Here is a 13,464-nt window from a genome sequence, read left to right on the forward strand (position 1 = left end):
AGAATTTATTCTCCAATAAATCTTTGAATACTCCTCCTTTTGATAAGCAGTTAATATTTATTATATTGTACTTGATGTAAACCAGAAACTGGCACGAGACAGCATGGTTTTCTGTCTTTTGCCCTGGTAGTAGCATATTAATATATATAGCGCTGAGATATATATGTAATATAATACAATACAGTAAACATAGACACCGAGACGAGGGGCAACCGACTCAACTAGACAGAAAGCGATAGACATCTTAACAATGTACGCTAACCCCATCACTATTTGCGTTTGTGTATTTGCGTGCTTGCCGGCGGCCAACCCCAACTGAAAGCCGCAGCAGCAGCAAGTTTAGTATGTTTTTAGTTGGGAATTATAGAGTTAGCCCCTTGTTTTCGCTGTTCGTCTGTTTCAGTGTGGGTGGGGAGGGGGAGGGGGCGGAAGGTCCTTCATGCATTCGCCCGGCGGGAGCCCCGCATACGTTTTTCTTGTCTTGTCTTGTCTTGTTGCAGTGAGAACATGCGCATAATCATCTCGTCCGTCCGTTCGTCGTGGAGAGTGACACGTCACGTGGCCGTTTGATCTCGCTGTTCAATCTCGTTCTCGTTCTCACTTTGTCTAATAGAAGAGAGAGCGGCATGCGTATTTGGCAATGTTCGGTGCCGTTCAATGCCCCTCGCTACCTGTGAAACGGGGAGAATTGAAAGCAGCGGGTTGGGTGCTACACGGCAACGAAAACTTATCTATCGCACACGTACGTGCACACGTATATGACAATAGGTAATACGTGCGTGTCACTCGGCACGAGCTGGCCTGAATCTGTGAGCAATAACAAAACCATTTTCTTGCTGTGGCTGTGGCAGTAACCGCAACCGCGATCTGTTGTTTTTGTTATGGTATAACGGCGAGTGCGGAGGGAAGTACCGTCGTCTCTATTCTCTCTGGTACCTTCGTAACTCTGCGCACACACTCTTGTTATTACAGACAAAGAGAGAGAGCAGCTCTGCAAGTAAGAATGTGTGGTACAATAAAGTGAAAATTTTTTCTTTCTGTGCAATTTGTGTTGCAGTGCTCATCAATTACACCACAACTTTAGCATATTACTCATTAGAAGGTGAAAAATCTCAATCTTCAATATTCAAGCTTGAAGAATTACGTGAGAGAGAGAGAGAGATTGGCGAATTGAATCAGTGAGATAATAAATTGATAATGAATATCACTTTGATATCAGATTGGATATTCTATTTCGTAATTAACGTAATCATTCCCATATGGGATTCTCTCAATGAAATCTTTCAGTTTTTTTTTCTGTTCTTTATACATTGTGTGCTTATCTCATTTTTTAATTCTCTTTATCTATTCGTTGACTATTTGATAATCGCGTTTATCTCTATATTATTTATTACTCTTACTCTTTTTTTTTTACCTCTTTTTTTTATTAATTACATTCTTGGATTTTCACCTCATATATGTATATATATATATACTCATCTTCTCACTTTTAAGATACTAGTATTACTACCGTTATATATTCTTTCTTTCTACCATTTTATTAGGTTTGTCTTTAAAACGTTAGCACTTTAAACACGTATATATACATACATACAAACTAACTAGAGATGGCTCCTAACTCTTTGGAAGTTGGCAAATCTGGGTCTCAGTACGAATCCAAAGAAATGAAAGATGGCGGGACTACAGAAATTAGATCGTCAGAACAAGATAACGAAGTCGAATATTTTGAAATGGTTAACACAAATCACAGCAATGAACAATTTCAAAATAAACACTACGCTAAATCCTATCCAAGAACAAAATTTAAAAATTTCATCGACTCCTTTCGTCGTGCGGAAGAACCTCAACTAGAACAGGAATTGGAAGATATCGACGTCGCCGTATCAAGAAACACCATCACTAACTTGAATAAAGAATTATCAAATACAGAAGTCGGTATCGATGGCTTAGGACCAAATGGTGAAGCTAATGCCGGATACAGTGACGAAGTCGACAACAAACTAAAGAAAACTATTAAACCTCGTCATGTCATCATGATCTCCTTAGGGACAGGTATCGGTACAGGTCTATTGGTCGGTAATGGTACAAGTTTGGCTAATGGTGGTCCAGCTGCGCTGGTCATCGGGTATATCATCATGGGTTCGTGTATTTATTGTATCATTCAAGCCGTCGGTGAAATGGCCGTCGCGTATCTATCTTTGATCGGTGGGTTCAATGCTTACCCTTCATTCCTTGTGGATCCCGCGTTAGGGTTTTCGGTCGCTTGGGTTTATTGTTTGCAATGGTTATGTGTTTGCCCCTTGGAATTGGTCACTGCTTCAATGACTATCAAATATTGGACAACGAAAGTGGATCCTGATGTCTTTGTCATAATCTTTTACGTATTAATCGTTTGTATTAATGTCCTGGGTGGTGCTGCAGGTTATGCAGAAGCAGAATTCTTCTTCAACTCATGCAAGATTCTAATGATGACAGGGTTCTTCATCCTAGGTATTATTATCATCTGTGGTGGTGCAGGTAGTGACGGTTACATTGGTAGTAGATACTGGCACAATCCAGGTGCATTCAGAGGTGATAAACCAATCGATCATTTCAAAGGTGTCGTGGGTACTTTGGTCACCGCGGCTTTCTCCTTTGGCCAATCTGAATTTATTGCTATCACTGCATCTGAACAATCCAATCCAAGAAAAGCTATCCCTTCTGCCGCCAAAAAAATTATCTATAGAGCGTTATGTGTCTATTTGGCATCCATCATCCTGATCGGGTTCCTTGTCCCATGGGATTCCGACAAATTGTTAGGTTCAGGAGGTGGTGGTGTCAAGGCATCTCCTTATGTCCTGGCTGTATCCACTCATGGTGTTCGTGTCGTACCACATTTCATTAATGCAGTTATCTTGTTATCCGTCCTATCCGTCGCCAACTCAGCTTTCTACTCTTCATCTCGTATGCTACTGACCTTAGCACATCAAGGTTGGGCTCCAAAGATCTTTGAATATGTCGATAGAGCAGGTAGACCAACTATCGGTATTCTAGCCGCCATGTTGTTTGCGGTCATTGCCTTCTGTGCCACGTCTCCAAAGGAAGACGAAGTCTTCGTCTGGTTGTTGGCCATTTCTGGTCTATCTCAAGTGTTTACATGGTTCACCATCTGTCTAAGTCACGTGAGATTCAGAAGAGCCATGGCTGTGCAAGGTAGAACCACAGCGGAATTGGGGTTCAAGTCTCAAGTCGGTGTCTGGGGTTCATTATACGCCGGTGGGTTCATGTTACTGATCTTGATCGGTCAATTCTGGGTGGCTATTGCTCCTATTGGCGAAGGGAAGCTCGATGCTAAGGCCTTCTTTGAAAGTTACTTGGCTATGCCGATCCTGATAGCATTGTACTTCGGTTACAAGATTTGGAAGAAAGACTGGACTCTATTTATTAGAGCCGACAAGATCGATTTGAATAAAGGTAGAACTTTGTACGATGAAGAATTATTAAGACAAGAGAGAGAAGAATACCAAGAACGGTTAAGAAATGGTCCTAAATGGAGAAGAGTCTACGACTTCTGGTGTTAATATGATATCATATTTCGAAAGATATATGGAGGGGAAAAGAACTCTACTCGTCCCTCCCTCTCTTCTATTGACCACTACTCTTCTTCATTCGTCATATTTCTCTTTTTTGAAAAACAAATTAGTATTATCATTCCCATTTTTATTCTGTGGATATATCTATCCATTATGTTACAATTCTTATGAAACCAAAACTCTTCTATGAGGTAAGGGCATACATGTCTCCCTTCAAAGGGAAGACGTAATGCCCCTCCATAAACAATAACTTTCAAATTAAATTGTTATTCAAATAACATCATGATCCAGCATTTTTCATTTATATTTATTATTATTATTATTATTAGTATTATTATTATTTCATTATTTTCTCTAACCTTTTTATTTATTACTATATAGTCTTCTAATCTACGTTATAGTTCTTAAGTTCATTGCCTCGACTAGCCAATTAAAAAAAAATAAAGGTGGCACACCTCCACATACTAACTAGACACCTCAATAATCAGTCGTAGACCTTACACCCCGACTCTGTTGATACACAGACCTTATTACTTTCGCAAAACTTTGCTATTAACTTGCTTGTTCTCTTCTCTGATATGTTTATTACGCTCATTAATTGCCTGCACGACGTTGAAAAAACAAATTTCTTTTTTTTCTTGAATTGGCATTTTCTAATTACTAAGCAGTGATACGGGTGTTTTTCTGCCCAATATGTCAGAACACCAAATCCTGCCTACAAAATCAATTTTATGGTGGAAGTGATATAATAAACAAAATCTGCAGAATCGATCTTCAAGTATGTAAAGCTACATGTCACCAGGTCCAAGTTTTTAAGGTGCCGATAATGTTGATTAAGAAGAGGTGTTCTTTGTTTTAAGGACTTTTGAAGGGTAGTAAAGTAACTGAATTATGAATTAGTAATCCATAATGTAGAAACACCTCATTTAAAACAACTGAATTATTAATCAATTAATAGAAGATGGATACTGAAATATCAATATAAATTGTATATAAGATGAAGGAGATGAGAAGGAATAAAATTGAATTGGTTTCGTTCTAGTTATACTCTAATATCAGAAGCAGAACATCAAACAAACAAACAAACAAATCTTTTATACAAATGTCCGCTACTACTCAAACTTACCTAAACGCTATTTCTAACCGTAGAACTATCTACAACTTGACCGATGCTTTACCACAAAACGTCAGTGTTTCCGACATCCAAACGGTCGTTCAATCCATCATAAAGAACACTCCAACTGCTCTAAACTCTCAAGAAAACAGAGCCATTATCGTCACTGGTAACACCCACAAAAAGATCTGGGATGCTGTGATCAATGCCATCCCAGGTGAGAATGGTAAGAAGAGACCAACCTCTGCCAGAGATGAAGCCTACGGTTGTGTTATTTTCTTCACTGAACAAAACACCATCAAGAAGTTCCAAAAAGACTATCCAGCTGCCGCTTCTGCATTCCCTGTTGCTGCTTCTGCCACCACTGGTGCAGTACAAATCAACTCTTGGACCGCTTTGGAAACTATGGGTCTAGGTTGTCATTTACAACATTACAACGATGCTGTTAGAGCTGCTCTAGGTGATATGGTTCCAGAATCCTGGACCGTGAACTCTCAATTGTGTTTCGGTACACAAGTTATCGCAGCTGGTGAGAAGACCTTCATTGACAACCCAGTCAACATCTACAACTAAGCCAATTGATATCTTAAAGTCGGATACAACCAATCAGGATAAATTCAGAGATATTCTCTTGGAAATCTGTCCTTAATTTTACACATTTAGCATAGCTTGTTTTTTCTTTAATCAAAACAAACAAACTCCCAGGGTCTTATGAAATCTATTATGTAACTAGCCCCTGTTATATATTATATGTAATATAGATAAATTATAAACCCAAATAGAATCGAAATATCATGAATTATACAATCAAGTTTACTATTGAGCCCCCATGGTTATATCGGTAGTCAATATAGCCAATAGTCAAAATAATACTATTGGCTATTATCTTCTTCTTACATGTATTTTATTCATGACAATACCAACGTACACAGACAATTGAGCGTAGATTTATAAAACTTACTAAATATTTAGTAATCGAGTTTTATATCCGCGGGGATCCGTTCCAAACAAACAAAACCTCGTAGAAACCCAACGGAACAATACTATAAACGAAGATTAGTTAAACAAACGACCACTATCATATTCTGACAGAAAGAAACCTCTCGAGAAGAACATAGTACCACTTCCTTTTCTCGAAGGTGACTTCTATTGACAGTTACTAAACTATTAGTAAATGTTAAATGAATTATCCGGTGCATTGGCACCCCTATATATCTATAACTTACTTTTGTTTTGTTTTGATAGAGTTCACTTTTCCCATCATATAATCTTGGACTATATAAGAAGTATATCAACATCAATTTTGACAAGTTCTCAATTTAGTTATCCTTTACTTTTATATATACATTGTAGTGTTACATAACAAATAACAATATACCAACAACAAATATCCCTATATAACAATTCACAAACCATGTCTGCTCAAATTCTAAAATCAATTGCTTCCCGTAGAACTATCTATGCTCTAAAACCAGAATTACCAACCGAACTTTCTATTAAAAATGTCCAAGCTACTGTTCAATCCATTATCAAGGATGTTCCAACCGCTTTCAACTCCCAAGGTAACCGTGCTGTCATTTTAACCGGTGCTACCCATAAAGCTGTATGGGATTCTGTAGCTAACGCTATCGATTCTCCAGCTGGTAAGAAGAGACCTGAATCTGTTAGGGATGAAGCCGCTGGTTCAGTTATCTTTTTCACAGATGACAAAGTCACTGAAGGTCTACAAGAAAACTTCCCTGCCTTTGCTTCTGCTTTCCCAGATTTTGCTAACCACTCTTCTGGTGCTGCTCAAATTGACTCATGGACTGCCTTGGAGGCTTCTGGTCTAGGTGCTCATTTACAACATTATAACGGTTATGTAAAAGCTGCATTAGGCTCAAAAATTCCTGAAAATTGGACTGTTCAAGCTCAATTATGTTTTGGTACCCCAGCTGCCCCAGCTGGTGAAAAAACTTATATCGAAAATCCTGTTGATATTTTGGAATAAACTGGTATTCCCAATAAACATTAAAATTGGCTTTTACGATTCCTCTTTATAAAAACAAATATATCCATCTATATAACTACTATTCAATAACATAATAAAGATTTCTAATTTTTTTTTAGTATATCCTAAATTGGTTGTAAACAGTCCCCTGGAACAATTCCCCTGTTTTTGTTTAAATAATGCAAGTTTGTTATGTCATTGTTCATTAAAGTTTCATCACCGGGTATACTTGTCCCATCTCTCTGACATTTTTCAACTAGACACCATGTGTCAGTATGCGTCGCAAGGACCCGAACATATCCATCTTTGTTTATTTGAATCTCGTCAGTGAGTCTAGGTGAATAACTTTTGGAAACAATACATATACCACCTTTTAAAATCTGGGACTCTGGATTTATGTTTTCCTCTCGTATCAGTTCTTCACTATGAGAAACTAAATCTATCACCGTATCATTACCACATTGTTTGAAACGACTATCTCTTCGTTTCTTCCTCCCATTTACATCTATGGTAGAGGTTGAATATGATATCACAGGGTCGATAACCACAGATGTTGATGTAATAGATTTTTTTAATTCATCATATATAACAGAGGCCCGGTGATGTTCAGCCAAAGACATATCATTTTCAGGTGATGTTTCATCTACGGAGTCAAATCCAACCAACATTTTATAAGATTGATTATGCACTTGTAATATCGGAGATTTTTCATCAACATTAACTTCTGACACATCATCTGCATAACCTTTATCTACCTTTGAAAGTACATGTAATCGTTTCACTCTTGCATTAGGTGTTTGACTCTCAGTAGTTAAATCGTTCGAGGAATTTAAGAACCATTTTGATAAAGGAGATTTATATTTCCAATGATTACCGAATGTAGTTATAGGCCGTTTAACTCCCTCATTCACCTCTAATACTTGCGGTTTCGTAGAATTAAGCTTTATTATATTTTCCATTTTATCAAATGGAATAATATATTTCTTTTTTTGATGCTTATATCTGTCATCGATGGTCGTGGCCTTAGCGGGCGTAAGAACATGAGGGACCATGTCACTTACATTGTGGTACACTCCAGGTATATCATAATGAAGTTTCGATGAGAAATTATTATTTTCAAATAGCCAAGGTTTTTCAAGAAATGAATTTTGTTCTAAATCATATGGATTATTTTTTTCTGTAACAAAACACATAGATAGAAAGTTAGGTGACCCTTTGGAAGCATCATTTCTATATCGAGGGGATAAAGTCTTATCAAAACGATGTAATTTCTCTCTCTTAATATACACGTACAATAGACAAATAATTAACGAAAACACAAATATACCAACAGGGACACCGACTGATAATCCTATAGTTGTACTAGAGGATGTTTTAGAAGTCGAGGAAAAAGTAGGTAGATTCAAAAATTCCGTTGTGAATTCAGTTTGCCTTACAGTTGCTGTAGACGATATACTAGTAAGAGAAATGGCTGATAAGGTAGGACTCATGAGGGAGGTTTTAATTATAGTTTTTGCTGGAACAACTGTGGATATTTTAGAGCAAAAACTTGACGGTTCGCTATACCAAATTCGGAATATAACATCCTGAAGAAAACCAATTGGGACATATCAGGGTACAATTTTTTTATTCCAGATCAAATATTAAATTGACTCATGTTTATATACTTTTTTTAGTGGTTTATTATTTTCTCCTTTTAATCATTCTCATATATGTCTCAAGAGTGTTTCAAGTTCTTATGTAATATTTTTTTTCCCACATAAAATTGTATATTAATAGATCAGACATCGCTGAAACTAAAAAAACAATGCGTGAAAGCATTTATGACATGATGACTCTAGGGATTACATCAACCATCTTAAATAAACATACTATACTATTACAATTGGGATATATTATTTACTTTTAATTACATCAGTCTATTTTTATCCACGTTATATGGATAGGTATTGTTCCATTATATGGTTCGCTAATTTTATGTTTCCACTTCCTTGATAAATTACTATGCTATTATACGCAGCATGTTTCTTCAGTTTATCATCTTTATAATCTGTTAGAACTTTATTATAGTAGGTTATCGCAATAGACGTAAGACCCATCAAATGGAAAGCACGCCCAACATTATAATCTGCCTCCTGACTTTCTAGCTCTGAATACATTGTACTTCTAATATCATAGTAACGGTATAAATAACGAAGACCATGTAAAAATTGGAAATGTCTATTAGCAGTCAATCTTTGCATCGACCTATGGGTGTGACAAAGACCCATTAATAAATTGACCATAGGATCATCTGGTGTATCTTTCTCTAACCAGCTCAAATATTGTAGAGCAGATAGAAAACCTCTTGACGAATAAAGTAAGACTGCATATATGTAGTACAGGTACGGGGATGCTATTTTATCCGGATTAACGACCTCTTTATTAGTGACAGAAGCCTGTCCGTTTACATGTGTAGCAAATCTGCAACTATCAAATGCTTTGATTTGTCTTAGGAAAAATTTTTGTTGAACTGTGCTACTGATAATATCTGAAGACATTTGACCTTGTGATAAACTCAGTAAAAATATTTCAAGAACCTTTCTATTGAATTGATATTGATTTAATAGCCCTCTTAAATTTTCCGAAATTTCTTCTTCGTTGTTCCTCTCTAGAACGATAGCAAGCTTGACAAATTTCATCATCTTGGCCCTCTCAGGAGCTTGAATAAATACATTAACCTCTTGGGCCGTCTCAATAATACTTAGTCCATCTTCAACACTTTGATATTTGGTTAACGTCAAGGATAGATTCATAAATAGTTCGAACCATTGATCATAAGTTAGCCCTCTCAACTCCGTTGTTGAAGTAAGGGTGACACGCTCTTCCATTAGTGGCAACCCGTCTGAAAGGTTATCACCTTCTGATAACTTGGACAGTCTTTCTAATTGGTAGTCTAAAACAGTATTAAATTTCTTAGTTCTACGAATAATACCCACAAATTTCTTCGAACGATTTCTGACGAAGAAATTTTTGATACTTGAGAAAACATCTACAAGATCCGAAACTGTGTCAATCCATGAGCGAATTAATTTCTCATTACCTTCACTAATTTCCTTCTCATAATCATCTAAACTCTTATATTTGTCTACAACCTTCGTGGTAATCTTCCTTTCACGATCGATCTTTTCACGCTCAATATCTTGCGGAGTCTTCTTTCTTTTTGAGTTATATTGTCTAAACATACTATCTTCTAATAAAGGTTTGCTAGACTTGTCTCGCTCATCCACTGTTTTGTGTTTTTCTTGCTTTGATTCATTTTCTATACTACCGTAGAGAGCAGCATCCTGTTTCTTCCGTATTTCAGTAACTTCTTGTAACAATGATTTGAACATTTCATTGTTACCCATGTGATAATAAACTTCAGCTAGGTCTAATTTATTTTCAAGGATAGTCGGATCTAACTCTATAGCCTTTTCATAATTATCTTTTGCAAACTCATAATTTTCGATTTCTTTGTAACATTTACCAAGACATTCATATAATTGAACATTCTGGAAATCTTCAATTGAAGATAGTGGCAAAAAGAAATCTATCGACTCCTGGAACTTCTCAGCCTTTGTTAGGGCAACGGCCACTTCAAAATGTAAATCAGCAGTATCTTCGAAGTTTTCATCATATAAAAATTGAAATTGGTTCATTGCTTCAGTGAAATTATCGTTGGACAATCTTAATAAACCAAGTCTCACTCTAATATCTATCGGCAAAGTATATGATTTTTCCTTTTCACTATTTGGTAAAGCATCGTATCGACTATTTTTAGTTTTTCTCATATCGTATTCTGAATCATCAACAACATCATTCCAAAATGTTTGATTTTCTCTTCTTTCAATCCAACGTGCATAAGCTTTCAATACCTTAATTCCAGCTACACCACCTAATGGTGACTTTAAATATAATTCTGCAACAATATTCAGGGAAGACCAATCGAAAGGAATACATTTATATTTTCTGTTAATTTTTTTCCAATTTATTTCCGGATATAGTTCCATCTCTTCCAAATGTTCATCTGCAAGATTTTCATCTACATCCTCATCCTCATTACTTTTCTGTTTTTTCTTTTTCTTTTCTTTATTACTAGGAGAAAGCTGATCATCATTGTCTTCGTCTTCTTCGTCCGAAGAAGATGAAGAGTCCATAGCATTCTCCATAGCATTTTCAATGGCCCATCTCCTATGAATATTTGTTTCATACACATTCTTATACAATTCAATGGCTTCATCAACTTTATCGTAATCAACATATAAGATAGCTAATTCTCTTAAAAAGGTAGCGTCAAGAGGATGGTTTTTGTATAATTTCTGAAACCCTTCAAGAGCTTTACCCAATTGACCAATTTTCTTATATAATGTTGCCCTTCTATAGACACATTCCCATTCCTCATGGTTAATGTTAATAACTCTGGAAAAACAGTATATGGCCTGTCTATAATGTTCTAGATCAGCAGATAAGATCGCGACAATCTTCCAGAATTCCCAATCAGATGAATTAATATGTGCCGCTAAGAACCAGGAATTACAACAATCGTTCAAACGACCTTGTAACTGATATATATCACCAAGCGTTTCGTATGCAGCAAAATTACGAGGGTCTTTCTTAATGATTTCATTGTATAGACCCTCTGCGACTTGTAAATCATTTCTCACAAATGCCTCATTAGCTCTAGATAAAATATCAGCAACCTCTGGGTCAATTACCCTATCTCTTCTTGTTCTTACTACTTTCCCATTTTTCTTCTTTCTTCTTTTCACCTTGAAATTATTAGCTTCCCTGATAGCGTCCATAAAATTTTGTTCATCATCTTCATCTGATCCTTCTTCATAGTCTGAAAATTCTGCGAGCAATGAGTCTTTACCACTGCTGGCACTATCATAGTCGTTATCAATATAGTTATGATCCCCATCTGAATCGGATGCAATATCTAAGTCTGAAATTGACTCGTTACCACTATCACCTACCATCTCACGTAAATGATCTATATCACCATATAATTGATCGTCATTTCCTTCTATATCACTACTATCACTTGAAGCTGACGGAGCCTCTTTTGAAGTTGGTCTTCTAAGTCTTTGTTTTCCAACCATTGCGACCTTCTGACACAGGGAGTCTTATTAGAGAACAATTTTATAATGTATCTTTCTTACAGTTTAATCCGTGAATTTCTGAACTATCTGAATATATATCCTGAATTATATATCAGTAAATTTTGCTTATATGTGTCGTCGTTTTGTTATACTTGAAGGTTTGTTGCAGAAGGGTTTGTTGATTTTAGTTTTAGTTTCTTAATTTCTTACGTGTTTTGGTTACTATAACAGAGATTTCCGCTTCCGGAAAATGAAACCAGGGATATATCCGGTTAGGGAAACTTTTACCTAAAGTAGGTACAGGCTCTAGTACATTGGGTTTCCCCTGTGGCAAAAACCCTTTGAAGTTTAAAAGCATTTAAATAACAAACTGATACATAAAATAGAAACAGAACCTCAGAACGAAGCAAAAAGGTTTAACGTATCTACTATAAGTATCATATAGTTCTCTTAATTGCACACAAAAGGAAAAAGAAGTTCGCCTTTCCTCCATTATGTTTTCTGGTTTTAGTCCTATGCCTGGTAGTGGGTTTATAAATATTCCACAAACCTTTGAAGAATTGTTTAGATGTTATCCCATCTCTATGATGGATGATAGAATCAGGAAAGATGATGCTAATTTTGGAGGTAAAATATTTTTACCTCCCAGTGCACTAAATAAATTATCAATGTTGAATATCAGATACCCGATGCTTTTCAAATTAACTTCAAATGAAAGTGGTAAAGTTACACATGGTGGTGTCTTAGAATTTATTGCCGAAGAAGGTAGAGCTTATCTACCTCAGTGGATGTTAGAAACGTTAAATACCCAACCAGGCTCTCTTTTAAAGATTACGTCAACAGATGTACCTTTAGGTCAATTTGTTAAATTGGAACCACAATCAGTAGATTTCTTAGATATATCAGATCCAAAAGCTGTATTAGAGAATGTATTAAGAAACTTTTCTACTCTAACAATTAATGATATTATTGAGATAAGTTACAATGAAAAAATTTATAAAATTAAGATATTAGAGGCTAAACCAGAATCAGAATCCAATAGTATATGTGTTATTGAAACAGATTTAGTGACAGACTTCGCACCACCCGTAGGATACGTTGAACCAGATTATAAGGCACTCCAGAAACAAAAAGAAGAAAGGAAAAAAAACAGAAAATTTGATCCTTCTATTGTTAGTCAAGGTTCTATGTCAAATAGAATTAATTACTCAGATGTTCTTGCAAAATCTGACGAAGCATCTAAATTTACTGGTGATGGTGAGAAATTATCAGGAAAATCTACACATGGGAATAACAAAGAGGATGATTTAAAAGAGATAAATATTTCTCTAGAAGGTGAACCCAAAAAACTTGACTTACCAGATTATCAATTGTTTTTCGGATTTCCAATAGTGCCACCAAAGGCTGAAGGGGAAGATAATGAAGTGAAGGAAGAAGCGTATAAAGGTGTTGGCCAATCTCTGAGGAAAAGTAACAAGAGAAAAGGTAAGAAAGATCATTCCACATCCAAGGCAACCAAGGCCCCGAGGAGTCCAGATGTAATAGAAATCGATTAATTATTCCCTATTTTTATACATACAGACAAATAGCATGTCATGTCATTCAGTGTGTTACCGAACAAAAACGCACAAATACATATATTACATCCGTAAAAAAGTCTAAAAA

General features: G+C 36.0%; 6 protein-coding genes across 6 annotated transcripts; 4 read left to right on the forward strand and 2 right to left on the reverse strand.

Annotated features, from left to right (window-relative positions):
- Window positions 1-1,607: 1,607 nt before the first annotated feature.
- Window positions 1,608-3,560, forward strand: KABA2_02S16698 (amino acid transporter AGP1; the record flags this gene model as incomplete). The annotated part of the gene is made up of 1 exon (XM_041549422.1): window positions 1,608-3,560. The coding sequence occupies one exon, from the start codon at window positions 1,608-1,610 to the stop codon at window positions 3,558-3,560; it is 1,953 nt and encodes a 650-aa protein (XP_041405356.1).
- Window positions 3,561-4,674: 1,114 nt separating this feature from the next.
- Window positions 4,675-5,259, forward strand: FRM2 (type II nitroreductase; the record flags this gene model as incomplete). Its single annotated transcript, XM_041549423.1, has 1 exon — window positions 4,675-5,259. One exon carries the CDS (start codon window positions 4,675-4,677, stop codon window positions 5,257-5,259), a length of 585 nt encoding a protein of 194 aa, XP_041405357.1.
- Window positions 5,260-6,100: 841 nt separating this feature from the next.
- KABA2_02S16742 (nitroreductase family protein) lies at window positions 6,101-6,676 on the forward strand (the record flags this gene model as incomplete). Its single annotated transcript, XM_041549424.1, has 1 exon — window positions 6,101-6,676. One exon carries the CDS (start codon window positions 6,101-6,103, stop codon window positions 6,674-6,676), a length of 576 nt encoding a protein of 191 aa, XP_041405358.1.
- Window positions 6,677-6,801: 125 nt separating this feature from the next.
- On the reverse strand, window positions 6,802-8,166 carry FUS1 (Fus1p; the record flags this gene model as incomplete). The annotated part of the gene is made up of 1 exon (XM_041549425.1): window positions 6,802-8,166. One exon carries the CDS (start codon window positions 8,164-8,166, stop codon window positions 6,802-6,804), a length of 1,365 nt encoding a protein of 454 aa, XP_041405359.1.
- A 444-nt stretch (window positions 8,167-8,610) lies between these two features.
- On the reverse strand, window positions 8,611-11,799 carry TFC4 (transcription factor TFIIIC subunit TFC4; the record flags this gene model as incomplete). Its single annotated transcript, XM_041549426.1, has 1 exon — window positions 8,611-11,799. One exon carries the CDS (start codon window positions 11,797-11,799, stop codon window positions 8,611-8,613), a length of 3,189 nt encoding a protein of 1,062 aa, XP_041405360.1.
- A 494-nt stretch (window positions 11,800-12,293) lies between these two features.
- On the forward strand, window positions 12,294-13,355 carry UFD1 (polyubiquitin-binding protein UFD1; the record flags this gene model as incomplete). Its single annotated transcript, XM_041549427.1, has 1 exon — window positions 12,294-13,355. One exon carries the CDS (start codon window positions 12,294-12,296, stop codon window positions 13,353-13,355), a length of 1,062 nt encoding a protein of 353 aa, XP_041405361.1.
- Window positions 13,356-13,464: the final 109 nt, after the last annotated feature.

This window comes from Maudiozyma barnettii (assembly GCF_903064755.1).
Source record: "Maudiozyma barnettii strain CLIB 1767 genome assembly, contig: KABA2_02, whole genome shotgun sequence".
NCBI classification, from domain to species: domain Eukaryota; kingdom Fungi; phylum Ascomycota; class Saccharomycetes; order Saccharomycetales; family Saccharomycetaceae; genus Maudiozyma; species Maudiozyma barnettii.